Source organism: Felis catus, chromosome C1 (assembly GCF_018350175.1).
Source record: "Felis catus isolate Fca126 chromosome C1, F.catus_Fca126_mat1.0, whole genome shotgun sequence".
NCBI lineage: Eukaryota > Metazoa > Chordata > Mammalia > Carnivora > Felidae > Felis > Felis catus.
In genome coordinates this window covers 53,283,535-53,297,086 of record NC_058375.1, presented here as the reverse complement: position 1 = coordinate 53,297,086, position 13,552 = coordinate 53,283,535, and the positions used below count along the sequence as shown (strand labels likewise).

The following is a 13,552-nucleotide window of genomic DNA, read 5'->3' as shown; positions in this document are numbered from 1 at the left end:
AATTATGTAGTCTGCTAATATCAAAAGATACCGCTTCCAGTAATGCTAATTCTCATGATACCACCATAGCATAGCCTGGGAGATCAGTGTTATATTCCTATCGAGGAGAAGAAAACAAAAGCTTAAAAAGGTAAGTCTGCCAGCAGTGTGCTGTGGATTCATGTGCATATGCTCATGAGGTCTTCTGGGCACAGATGCGCCAGAGAGGGAGGACTGTCCTTGAACTCAAAGAATTTAGGAGCCGGTTGGAGAGACCAGAAATTTTTTTAAAAAAGAAAAACAACAAAATAAGAATTATACAATAATATAAAAAACACCAAAATGCTTCAGGGACAAAAGAGTAGGGCCAAAGGAGAGACACTGAAAGTGGGCCTTTCTTGTAGTGACAGAGACTGGGCATTTGCGCAAAGGCTGACGCACTTTGAGGGAGAAATGCGGATTGAGAGAGAAAACTTAAAAAAGTCCTCTTTGTGTACCGAGAAAGACAATGTCCCTCCTTCAGCCCTCTTGATGGGGGTTCTGACATATATTTAACACTTTGCCTCAAAATCCCTATCATCGATAGGGATTTGCCAGTTGTCTAAGGAGCCTTAGTCACCTTTCTGAATCCAAACAATTTCCAACAGTGAAGAAGAGAGTGCTTGTTTCGCAGTACTAGGAGTCCTGCACGAATGTCCAGTATATGCCTGGCACATGGTGGCATGCAATAAAAGGTGGCACCATGGCACAGAAGGAGTGGGAGTCACATTTCAGCCTTGCTACTTTCTGAGGGAGCTTGGGAAAATTTTGAATTCTGATAAATCCACATGTCCTCATCTATAGGGGCTAATCGCTTCCTTTGAATTATCTGCCTATTTCCTACGCTCTTTTGGAGACAGGGGCCCGCGATAGATACAGGTATGCTATGTAGATATATGGGCGTGCTACCCTCGAATCCCATTTACTATTTCTCCATGTCTTACCCTGTAGCCCTGTATCTCCTTGTCTCCATATCTTTGGGCTGGCCTCTAATGGGCCAGACTGGTGACTATCTGACAGACTGCCTTTGGGCTACGAAAACCTCTCTGCCTAGCATTAGCAGAAAGCTGAAAGATACAAAGGAATATGAAAGTCCAGCTCCCTCTCCTCAGTCTGGGCAAACTCTGCAGTGTAATTTACACTCCAGAGCCCCGCTACGGGATTAGGCTGAGGCTGGGACTTCACCGAAAATCCAACTCTTGCTTGCTTTCTCCTCTTTCGCTATCCTGTTTCCCTCACTTCTTCCCTAGTTTCTTCTTAGAGCCCATCCTTAATAAATCACCAACACACAAATCCTCATCTGCCGGAGAACGGGACCCAAGGCAAGGCCTCATACGGTTTTCACATTTGTATCCCCAAACTAGCACTGCTGCCATTCAACATCCAGGTGTTTTTTCGTTTTTGTTGTTTTAGTTTTTTTTCCCCTCTAAATTCAAGCAGGTATTTACCGTGAGCTGCTATGAGTAAGCCCACCAAGGAAACTGCAAAGTGCAAAGGGCTCACCTAGAGTCGCCAGCTGTTTGAAGTGAAGGCAGGCGCTAGGCTGGCCCAGGAGGTCCAGCCGGTGGTAGAGCAGCTTGCTGCTGGGGACGGTGTTGAGGTTTTTCAGTTGTTTGACGGGTATTTCCGGTTGTATCACCACAATACAGAGAATAAAGGAAGTGTCTTGTACCTGGAAAAATCAGTAAAGAAATTTCTAATCCAGAAAACACAGGTTCCTAGGGGTAGTGACTTCACCTACATTATTTTCTGCTATCTTGGTCTCTATCCCACACAGAAAAATATTTGATGAGTGAATGAAAGCTGCGAGGATGGGGTGAGAGAACATATCTCTGGCAAATGACTACATGTTCTATTTTCCTTTCTGATGGAGGGAAAAGAACGTATGTAACAGAAAATCATGGAGCTAATGAAGGGATTACAGAATAGTCCCTTTGGAACAGCAACCCTATGGCCTTTTTGCTTATTTAAGCTGACAAATACAAGTTGGAGCATGGCACGAAAATACAGCACTTACTTCTGTTTGGATTTGAAATGTATTTCAAGATATATAGTTGGTTTTGCAATGAGTGTTCCAAGAATTGACTACTTCAAAAGCCAATTCTGAATTTATGTACGCAGCCCGTAGAGAATCTGGTTTATTCATTGTATTCCCGACTAATGCTTTCTCCTTTCCTGGTTGGAGATGCACAGGATCTCAGACTCGTGAAAAGTACAAATCCCATGGCTGCCTCACAAAGCCTGCCTGACTTATCATTTCAGACCAGAATAGGCAAATGTACCGTAGCTCAGCCTAATTTATCAAGCTCCTATGTACAAATAGGAATACTTCCAAACCCATTTGGCTCTTAGAAATGGACACATAAGTAAAGTTCTTGGGAAAAACCGTCTACCAACGAATCAAAACCGAGGCAAGCTACTTAATTCTAGTTTCTTAAAGTTAAAAATACAAGACAGCCAAACTTCTGTAAGTCCGTTAAAGAAGGAGACAGGCCGAATCTATCTGAAAGATGGTTTGTCAACAAATGGAAAGGGTGATAACCAGAACTAAGTTAAAACCACAGGACAGTGAGAAGTAATGCAGCCCAAAGGATTAATTTCATGATCAAGGAGAAATTTAAGTAGGCAGGTTAAAGTATAATTTAGGGTTTATGAAGATGGCTGCAGAATCTCTTTAAACATGGGAGAAATTTGCATCTTCCTGGAACTGCTGTCAAGGATATTCAGTTAGATTAGCAAATTTAATTCTCTTCCTCCACCCACAAATTAGAAAATAACAGTGTTCTCAAGTGGCATTTACTATTTCCCCTCTTCCCAACGCACGCAGTCACCTTTGTGTGCTGTGTTACATGTTCCAAGGAACCAAAAGACAGAACACTTTGCCAGAAGGACCAGAATTGTAGGATCGGGTCTGTTCTATAAGAGAACAATTGGAAGTTACCCTAAGCATCTACACCTGGGTGGCTCAGTTTGTTGAGTGCCCAACTTTGGCTCAGGTCATGATCTCACGGCTCATGAGTTTGAGCCCCATGTCGGGCTCTGTGCTGACAGCTCAGAGCCTGGAGCTTGCTTCAGATTCTGTGTCTCCCCCTCTCTCTCTCTGCCCCTCTCCCACTCACTCTCTCTTTCAAAAATAAATAAAAATGTTTAAAAAAAATTTAAAAAGTTACCCTAAGCATCTAAAAGAAACACTTCAATAGTTCTTAGTTGGAAAGGAAAACTGATTCCAGTACAGGTCTTCTTATTGTGTTCTTAGCTGAAATAGTCTTTGCATTAAGGAACCATAATGTATCTAGAAGGGCTCTCCAGCACCGGGGAGTGTTTTTTTTCACTGATTGCCCACGGGACTCACGTTTTAAAGTGAGCCATTCCTGTGTCACACAGGAACACTGTAATATCTTCTGAAGTCAGTACTTTCTTCTGTCTCAGCATGCAGTCTCCTCAAATGCTCAAAGATGGACTTGAGCTGCACAGTGACAGGGTAGTAATCTCTTAATGCTAACATAATCTCTCACATTCTATTTAAATTAAGTCAGTGAAATATAATCCATAAGTATCTGCTGTATCTATGGATGCTAAGCAGTTCAAATAATTATTCTCAATATAAGCTGAATCTATTTGAATTACATTTAGTAGAAGAATCCATTTTATTCCTGAAGACGGGGGGGAGTATATGTCCCCCCCCCCCCCCAAAGATAACTTAAAATTATATGCTCTTTTTGGCCGGGTAACCTGGCAAGCCTCTTTAACTTCAATCTCATTATTTATTATCTCTTTACTTTTTCACATCATAGCGATGTTCTTGACAGTTTCAGAATTCTGAGAAAGCTAACACTTCTACCTGAAGTGATTACACGATTGTATCCATTTGGCTACACAGAATGGCCAGAATTTCTTGATATCACTGAAGTAAAACTATCTTAAGATGATACTTCTTCCCAAAATGTTAACATTGGGTTTATTTACTGTGCAAAAAGGGTCTTAAAAATGCCTGTATCTCCTCCTTTCTCTCTTTCTAAAAAAAAATTCATTTTCTTAAAGATTTTGTTTGTAAGTAATACCCACACATGGGTCTTGAACTCATAATCCCAAGAGCAAGAGTCACACATTCCACCGACTGAGATGGTCGGGTGCCCATCCTCCTTTCTCTTAATGCCAACAAAATAAGGTAGAGATTATCTCAGGATGAAATGGAGCTGCTTTCAATTAGGATATATTAGTGGTACATAATCTCCGATTTCAAATATAAAAGTATTTTTCAGTGGAGTATTCTGGTGTATGGCTTACTCTTTCTTTTAAAAAAAATTTTTTTTGATGTTTATTTATTTTTGAGAGAGACAGACACAGCACGAGCAGGGGAGGGACAGAGAGAGACACACACACACAGAATCTGAAGCAAGCTCCAGGCTCTGAGCTGTCAGCACAGAGCCCAGCATGGGACTGGCACTCATGAACTGTGAGTTCATGACCTGAGCCAAAGTTGGATGCTTAACTGACTGAGCTATCCAGGTGCCCCATAACTTACCCTTTCTGATGTGAAAATTAAGCCATTCATTCTCATTTACAAATGATGTAACAATAAGGGCATGTGACGCAATCATTCTCAAAAAAAATCCTGAAAATGAGCTAAGAGAATTTCAAAATACTTTGACTATCCTGAACTCTGTATTATCAAACAGTAAAATACCAGAAGAGGGGCCTGGGTGGCTTAGTCAGTTAAGCATCCGACTTCGGCTCAGGTCATGATCTCACAGTTCAAGGGTTCGAGCCCCACATCGGGCTCTGTGCTGACAGCTCAGAGCTGGGAGCCTGCTTCATATTCTGTCTCCCTCTCTCTCTGCCCCCATCCCTGCTCACGCTCTGTCTCTCTCTCTCTCTCAAAAATAAACACTAAAACAAAAAAACAAAAAACAAAAAAACAAAAAAACCAGTAGAATCAGGCTTGCAAACTGCGAGTTTCTCAAAATATTTCATTTATTATTTTGTTTGCTTTTACTTCCGTCATAGAAATCAATGTTGCCACAACGATCCTTTAAGAACGGAACAAGAAGGTCAGAGGACAGTCCTGTCTAAAGGCATGTTGGCTACTTCCAATTCCTGTCATTCCTATACCAGACAGAGACACTGGGTCAAGCTGTCTGTCTGCATCCACCACTGGGCTGGATGCTCTATGAGGGCAGAGAGAGGAGCATTCCTCTATTTCCTTCTTAGCTCACAGTTAGATATTCAGTAAGTCATTCTTAAAGAGATGAATATGTAGATCCATTTAGAGTCAATGGGTTAAACACCAGATATGGCCATGTAAGGGAATTAAAGGTGGTTAAAAAAATGAAAGTCCACTCTACTTTTGGCCAACTGCAATGACAAGAACCCCAAAACAGCATTGATTCTCTGCTGGGAAGAGGGAGTAAAGGGCAGTGACAAGAGTACTGTGGGCACTGTGTGCTTGAACCCCTGACTGAGGGCCTGCTATCTGAATGAAGCTAGTCAAAGGAAGCTGAAGTGGGGGCCACAGGCGATCACTTCACTGTCCATCTGCTGGTGGTGAACATGAATAATCCAGATTCTAATCCGAAAGTTTCTTTGCCTTGGAAAATGTCAGTAGAGGGCATTTATGCTTTCATATCTTTTCTTTTCTAAGTTTATTTACTTATTTTGAGGAGAGAGAGCATGCACAGGATGGGCAGAGAGAGAGAATCCCAAGCAGGATCCACAATGCCAGTGCAAGCCCCATATGGGGCTCGAACCCACAAACCCATGACATCATGACCTAAGCTGAAATCAAGAGTCAGATGTTTAACCGACTGAGTCGCCTATATGCCCCTCATATCTCTTTTTCAACTCCTAACTTCCACAACCTGAGTTTAAAATGATTAAACACACACACACACACACACCCCACAAAACAACCTCACTGGATATAATCTAAATGTATATTGATGGACTTATTTAAAGAAATTTGGTTCATCAATTCAACAGTACACTACACAGCCACTAAACGTGCATGCACATGCCCAGATATAGATGCCTGTATGTGAACATTTTCTGGAAGCTGATCAAAGTGGTGACTTCTGGGGGAATGGTAGGTCAAGGGCAGGAGAGAGGGAAGGGCAAAGTTTACTTTTTACTTTATATCCTTTTGTACGGTTTGACTCATTCAACATGAAAAATGATGGCTTTTACAAACAAAAAAGAGGACACCTGTGGAATCTCCTCTTTTTCCAACCCCTTTAAAATTGGTGAGTAACATTATGGGATCTAAGTTCCCTGGAGTTGCTGCATCAGTAGCAATGTAACCCCCAGTTCCCCTGCCAAGACGTCCTGTTAACTCACCATCTTCCAGGCGTAGCTGACATTGTAGGCCTCCTTTCCGGTGGCTCGCAGCTTGTTTATGTGCCAGGACAGGGATGAGTTCACAGGGACGGTGATTATCTGGCTGCCCAGAGGGAGGCTGTGTTGGCAACAGAATGAAATACTTCAGGCAAAAGATAAAATTAAGCTCTTAATTAAAGGCAGAGAAGAAGCTGTGAGTCAATGACCACCTCCTGATTTTGAAAAGCAATGAAGCTCATCACTTTGGAAAGAGATAATGTGAAATTTTCAATTTTGTAAAAGCATGATGTCAGCTCAGCACTAAAAATATTCCTTATGCTCTACCCCTGCCATCCCCCCCTCCCATTCTAATTCTTTCCAGAGACAAACTTGTCTCGAATCACTCAGTCATTAATTTACAGCCAATGAGCACAAAGACCCGTTTCTCTATAGGTTACCATCTGCCAAAATAATGTATCACGGTTGGAAAAAATCCAATCTGTTCTTTATTTCAAAAGAAAATGTTGTATATGATTGTGCTGTCAATGGAATGGATGCTGCTTTGCCAAGCTATTTTTTGGCATGCTCTAAAGCTGGTCCTCAACTTAACCTTCTATTTTACCGTTTTTTTTTTTTTCATTTTAGTACAATTGGGAGGTTTTTTTTTAAATGAGATAACATATCTGATTTTATAAATTAATGGCAATGTGAACAAAGAATCTGATTTACAAGACATTTTCCCTAATAGTTTTAAGAGACTATCTGTTGTTCTACAAAGTTTTACCTACTATTCTTATGAAAAATTCATGGAGGATACTTTTAATAACATTAATTTTTATACTTGTTTTATATCCTATAACACACACTCGTATTGGACCTCAAAAGGTCCTATTTTTTTCAGGGAAAAAAACAAAAAACAAAAAAACAACTACTATAACTTTCACCTTTTCCTTACCTTAGGATATTCTGCCGAACCAGCTCAAATTTGGGGATATTTTCGTAATGAATGATGTCAGTATGAAGTGGGGGTTCTGAGAGTAAATATGGCCTGGTGAGAGATGGGTGCATAAGTGTATACCCTGAAATAAAAAAACAAAGACATGAGCTATGGGAAACATGCTGGAAGAAGTGCTGATTCTAATATAAGTGCCTATCACACATCTGAAACGTGGGATACCCCGGGATGACTGCCAATACTCAACATCTCAGTGTGTAACTGGCCAGTCCAATAGAAACGGAACTTGTTTTACGTGTTCTTGCGTAAAACTTGAAGTGTAGAAAGATGCCTTAAGTTATGGAACAAGAGTCTAATCGAGAATATCTTGGAGGTACTAGTCACTGGGTTTTTGTTTTTATAAAGATGTTCTATCAGGGCGCCTGGGTGGCTCAGTGGGTTGAGCGTCCGACTTTGGCCCAGGTCACGATCTCGCGGTCCGTGAGTTCGAGCCCCGCGTCGGGCTCTGGGCTGATGGCTCGGAGCCTGGAGCCTGCTTCCGATTCTGTGTCTCCTTCTCTCTCTGCCCCTCCCCCGTTCATGCTCTGTCTCTGTCTCACAAATAAATAAACGTTAAAAAAATAAATAAAAAAAAATAAAGATGTTCTATCACCTAAACCTTAACACCAGTGAATTTAAAGATAAGGATATAGAAAAAATCCGAAGGATCACATTCTATGTGTTACTCAGTCCTGGAGTCTAATTTCCTGATGTTTTAAATAACTGTTACCTACCCCTCAGTGCAATATAGAAACAAATGTGGGTCATTTTCAGGTTCATTCTGCCATGTTTATGGTGTTCCAGAAAGAATTTTTTCCACTACAAATGAGCAGTTCTAGTCACACTAGTTTTCTGTAAATACTATGATTTTCCTACTTTGTTAGTATCAGAATATCTACAGATTATTTTCTTCAGGTTACAAAAAACAAATCATTCTTCCCTCTGATTAATTTTTAGCAGATTACCTTTGTCATCTATGAGAAAAGTATAGGAAGCCAAAGAATCTTGGTAATACGTCACGTCTTCGAGGATGTAAGCCAGGTTCACGTCCACACCTACAATTCCCAGAAGTAGGTTTCCAAAATAACAGGGTTTACTCACAGTCATTATCAAACCTATGGTTTAAAAACAAAACAAATCCAAGGGATAGCAGAGAATGTACCAAACAAAGACTGGAGTTGTGTGCTAGTGAATCCCAAAGGCTAATATCTGCCCTCTAGCATCTTCTCATCTTGAAGTGACCTGTGTGATCCAGTACCCAACCACTGCCTCCACAGATGGCATAAGTGAGCAAGACTTCAGGGGAAAGAGTCTTCTGTGGGGTTCAGACACCCCAAGTTAATTTCAGAGGCAATTTGTACATTTCTCATTATTTCCTCACCTGACCAGCCATTCCAGATCAGTGCAAATTATCAGCAGCACTTACTACATCATTCTATTTCCTCAAGTGGGGAAGATTCAACTGAATGTGAAAGACCACTAGCCAAGGAACTGAAAAATGTGGGTTCTAGCCTAGCTGTGCCCCTTCTGCATTTTCCATATGACATCAGACATAAATTCTCTGGGTCCCGCTTTCCACATCTGCTTAAGTGACACAGTGGTAACTGCTTTACTGATTTTTAGGGATTGTTAGACGAAAAGAGGTTACAAAGGAATGCTTATAAGGTACTTTATTTCATTAATATAACCTATCAAAAGACAAGAAAATGAGGTGAAAAACCTTAGAAAGATACAGAATCTAGTAAGATCTGACCACTGAGAACTCTGAGCCGCTAAAGAAGACAGTGGGTTTCCAAAGTAATGTATTTCTAGTCGTTCGGCTAAGGAGCTCCTCTACTGTTATGTAAAGGGCTAGACAGTCAGTATTTTAGGCTGTGCGGGCCATAAGGTCTCTGTTGCATATTCTGTATTTATTTTTTTAAAAAAGTTTTGAGGGCACCTGGGTGGCTCAATTAAGTATCTGACTCTTGATTTCAGCTCAGGTGATGATCTAACAGTTTGTGAGTTTGAGCCCCATGTCGGGCTCCAAAACAGCATTGGGATTCTCTTTCTCTCTGCCCTTCCCCCACTCTCTCACTCAAAATAACAAACTTAAAAAAAGCTTTAGGGGTGCTTGGGTGGCTCAGTAAGCTGAGTGTCTGACTCTGGCTCAGGTCATGATCTCGCGGTTTGTGAGTTCGAGCCCCACATAAGCCTTGGAGCCTGGAGCCTACTTCAGATTCCATGTCTCTCTCTCTCTCTCTCTCTCTCTCTCTGCTCCTCCCCCACTCATGCTCTTTAATTATAAAAGCCATTCGCAGCTCCAGGCCATATAAAAGCAACAGGATAATCAGGAAAGGGAAAAGCAAAGGCAAAGACAACGTACACGTGTTGGGTGTCAGCGCGTGGCCCTGAGCATTGGAACAACCACGAGAGCTCCTCCCAGCTCTCCTACTGAGCTGGGTTAAGTGGCGCCACCTCTGTTCATGTGTTGGAGACAAAATGATCTCTAGCACCCCTAGCAGTTCTACAATCCTATGGTTCCAAGTAAAACTCAAAACAAAAAGACGCATAGTTTCTCTCCATCTTACTCTTGTATTTTCCTGCACTTAATGGCAAGTTCATGCCTTAGCAGCACATCAAAAAACTATTCTTCTATAAACACCCAGGAAAGGGAATTGGATACTTCAAGTCTTCTACAAAGAATAGACTCCTACATATAGAAACCTGTGTGAGGTCCCTCAAAGTATTAGTGACTTACTTGTGGTTGCAAAGGCCAATTAAATGCATCACGTGGTAGGAGGAAGGGCACACAACACTGAAAAATGTGAGAAGTTGTGCCCAGACGTAAGATAAATAAGTTCTGGGGATGTAATATATAGCATGGTGACTCTAGTTAACAATGCTGTATTGTAGATTTGAAAGTTGCTAAGAGAATAGATCTTTGAAGTTCTCACTACAAGAAAAAAAAGTCTTAACTATGTGGGGTGATGAATGTTAACTAAGCTTATTACAGTGGTCATTTCACAATATATACACACACCAAATCATTTTGTTGTACACCTAAAATGAATGCAATGTTATATGTCAATTATAAATCAATAAAACAGGAAAAAAGAAAAGTTATGCACTATTATAATTTCCAAAGCAGTCAACAGAAGGTTTTAGCAATGTATCTTAAGGAGATTTTTTGCTTAGGGATCCCTGGACAAAGGGGTTATAAATGATGGGAGCAGTGCATGAGGGCTAGCATGGAGACACAGGTCATAACCTGCACGCCAGGCTCCCCTGGGCTTGTGTCTAAGATTAAAGGCATCTTCATAGAGCAGCAAAGTGCAACAAATATTCTGAGACCATACGCTTACTTCAGAATTCTATCCTCCTCTGGCTATGTTGAGAGCAAGCCTGAAAAAAGAAACACCATCTTACTTTTCAATTATCATCTCGGACAGAAGACTCTTCATCCCATTGTGGCAAATAAAGTATGCTAAGCTCTCGCTATACTTAATGAAATCCCCAAATGCCCTCTCTACTTTAACCTAAAGTACATAGATTTACTTGTTAAAAGAAATATGTCCAGTAACCGATATTTTAATCTGTGGAGGTTTTGAATTAGAGCCAAGTAAACATGGGATTTCCTAGGCTCAGCATCCCCATGTTGTGGAGTTAGCAGAGATGTCACCCAATAATTCTAGGGACTGAAAATATAAACACGAAAGGCACGCTCTAGGAGGGGAATGAAACAGACCAGTAACCCAGTCACTGAAACCCACGGTAGAGGATTCAGAAAACAGGCCCTGAGGACTAAATTTGGGAAAGCATCAGCCAGCACAGAACCAAAGAACTGCCCACAATTTGATTTACAGCCTTTGCATAGCTCTCTGGGTTGTACAGGTGAATTTTAGGAAGGGTCTTACTCTGCCTGATATCACTAATGGTCAAAGGATTTGACTGCATAAACCTCCGTGCTTGTACAGGACTCGGTTTCCACATCTGTCTTTGTTCCTCTGACACAGGATTAAGATGACTCATCGATCTGTCTTTCTCTTATCAGACTTACATGCTTGCTGAGGGTGGGATGTGTGCCTTACCCATCACTGCCTGACACAAGGCTTGGCCGGCACTCAATACTGTGGGTTAGATGCATCAAAAGTCATTTGCATTTAAAACTTGACATTTCCCTATAAAAGGAAATAACTTTATCTAAAGGTGGGAGTTTCTATAGTCTACATATCTGTGGGCCCTGCCAGAAAGAGGAAGGATAAAAAAAAAACACACAAAAAAACCTGACGTATAGCAGAGGCTACTACATTTCTTCCTTATAGAAAAAACATGTTTACCTAATTTCTAGAAAACATACTCTATTGGCCTGTTACTTTTTATACGTGGGTTTTCTCTAGATGTATTTGTGAGAGTTATTGGAACGTAAAAATAAGATCTCATGTGGTCATGGTGTCTGGCTAGTCATTAGATTTTTCTTCCATCCTCTCTGTCAGAGAAGAAAGGGGGACAGGTGGGGGAAAGGATAAACAATATGCAGAAGGAATGAAAAAGGTTGTACTTTTAATGAGCATATACTGTCGGCTAGGCGTTATTCTAAGTGCTTCACATATATTAGTGCATGTAATCCTCACAACAGCCTTGACAGAAATATTTTTCCCATTTCGTAGACCAAGAAAGTTAATCATGTGAAGGTTAAACACTTTACCTAATATCACACTGTGGGTAACTTGGGACATCAGGATGATGACAATGATAATGGTAATAATAACAAAAGTAAAATAATAAAGTGACAAGAGCAGTAATTATTACTGAGAGGTACGCCAGGCACCAATAAATCTTCTACTCCTAACAACCTGAAAGATTTATTATGTGGAAGACATTATTACATTTTTAACAGGTGACCAAATGGGAACTAATGAGATTAAATAAATTGTCAAGGACAACAACTTAAGGGGTGGAGTGGGCCTAAAATCCTCTAATGCCAAACCTGTCTTTGTTTGACTATGCCATGTTGCTTTACCTCTCAGGCTAAGTCCTAAACACATCTGAGATTTACCACCTGCTATGCAAAGTTACTCTTTTGTTCCAACTCAACATACTGGGGAATCCTCAGTAATCCTCCCCAATAGATCCATTATGCTGACTGAGGCTAGGGCAATGTGGAAAAAGTAGGGCTGGGATTTCTGTTTAAAATACAGTGCTACCAGACTGATGGAAGAGACCTACACCACCCTCTGACCAGAGAAAGGGAGGACCACTCCCTTGCCTGTCCAGACCTTCTAATGCTCACAGATGGGTGTTGGGTGACATTTCAAAGTGGTTGTTTTGGTGGACCCATGTCTGTTTCTTTTCCCCTTCCTTCAGTAGGAAGTTGTCCCCAGACTCACCATCTCCCATCTCATCAGAGAAGGGAAGGCTAAAGACAGCTTCATCAATCATCCGGTTGGGAAGGTTGGTATAGAATCTGCCAACTGTGGTCTCTAGGTTACTCAGCTGGTTCAGCACCATCATGCTCCCTTTAATCACAGGCAACGCTGTCCGGTCCAGCACACCATACTTCCCGGAGTTCTGCTCAGCCAGATCTCTCAGAAAAGCTAGCTCTTTCAAACCAGTCACCCCATCTGAAACGGAAAGCCAAAGGTAGGCAGTGTAAACCAAAATGGTGTATAGCCATACAATAACCTTGCCATTTAGATTTAAGAAGGGCATGGATGAAATCTTGCCATGTCTAAGAGGTCTTGCAGAGACAACAGACCCAGGACACTGTTACCAACTCTTGCTGAGGAACAAAGCATGAGGCAGTGTCTTTCCTCAAACAGCCAAGAGGGCAAAGGGATTCTTCAAAAGGCAGCTATGAGAAGCACATGAGTAAATAAAGGAGCCCATTTGGCTTGATGTTTTCCCCTAAAAGTTTAAGCTTTATGCATTTGAAATATTTGAAAACAAAAGTAATGATTAACAAGTTGGCATTTAAATAGTAGATAAAGCTTAAGAGTTTTAAAGGATAGTGATATACCATTTCATTTCTTACCTCTTTGCCTATTAAACACTTGCCAAAGTCTCATGCAACTCAATGGAAGCATTATGGACTGCATTTAGTGATGCCTCCAAACCCGGTGTCTTTAAGCTCATTTTAATTACCAATGTTTTCATGCTTGATACTGTTAGGACAGTACTGGATTTGATTTATTGAATGTACATTTTGTACATCGAGAGGGTTTTAAAGATTTTGTAAAAGATTTAGAC

The 13,552-nt window shown here is 41.0% G+C and overlaps 1 protein-coding gene across 3 annotated transcripts in view; it reads right to left on the bottom strand.

The window, feature by feature from the left end:
• The window catches only part of CACHD1 (cache domain containing 1), a 212,656-nt gene that overhangs the window by 29,839 nt on the left and 169,265 nt on the right, over positions 1-13,552 (bottom strand). For all 3 annotated transcript variants that reach the window (XM_023258777.2, XM_045035964.1, XM_019837162.3), the window contains 5 exons: positions 12,694-12,927; positions 8,290-8,439; positions 7,286-7,409; positions 6,352-6,469; positions 1,522-1,690 (listed from right to left, as the gene is read on the bottom strand). In XM_023258777.2, the coding sequence (XP_023114545.1) occupies positions 1,522-1,690; positions 6,352-6,469; positions 7,286-7,409; positions 8,290-8,439; positions 12,694-12,927 (795 nt within the window). The remainder of the gene's footprint in view (positions 1-1,521; positions 1,691-6,351; positions 6,470-7,285; positions 7,410-8,289; positions 8,440-12,693; positions 12,928-13,552) is intronic.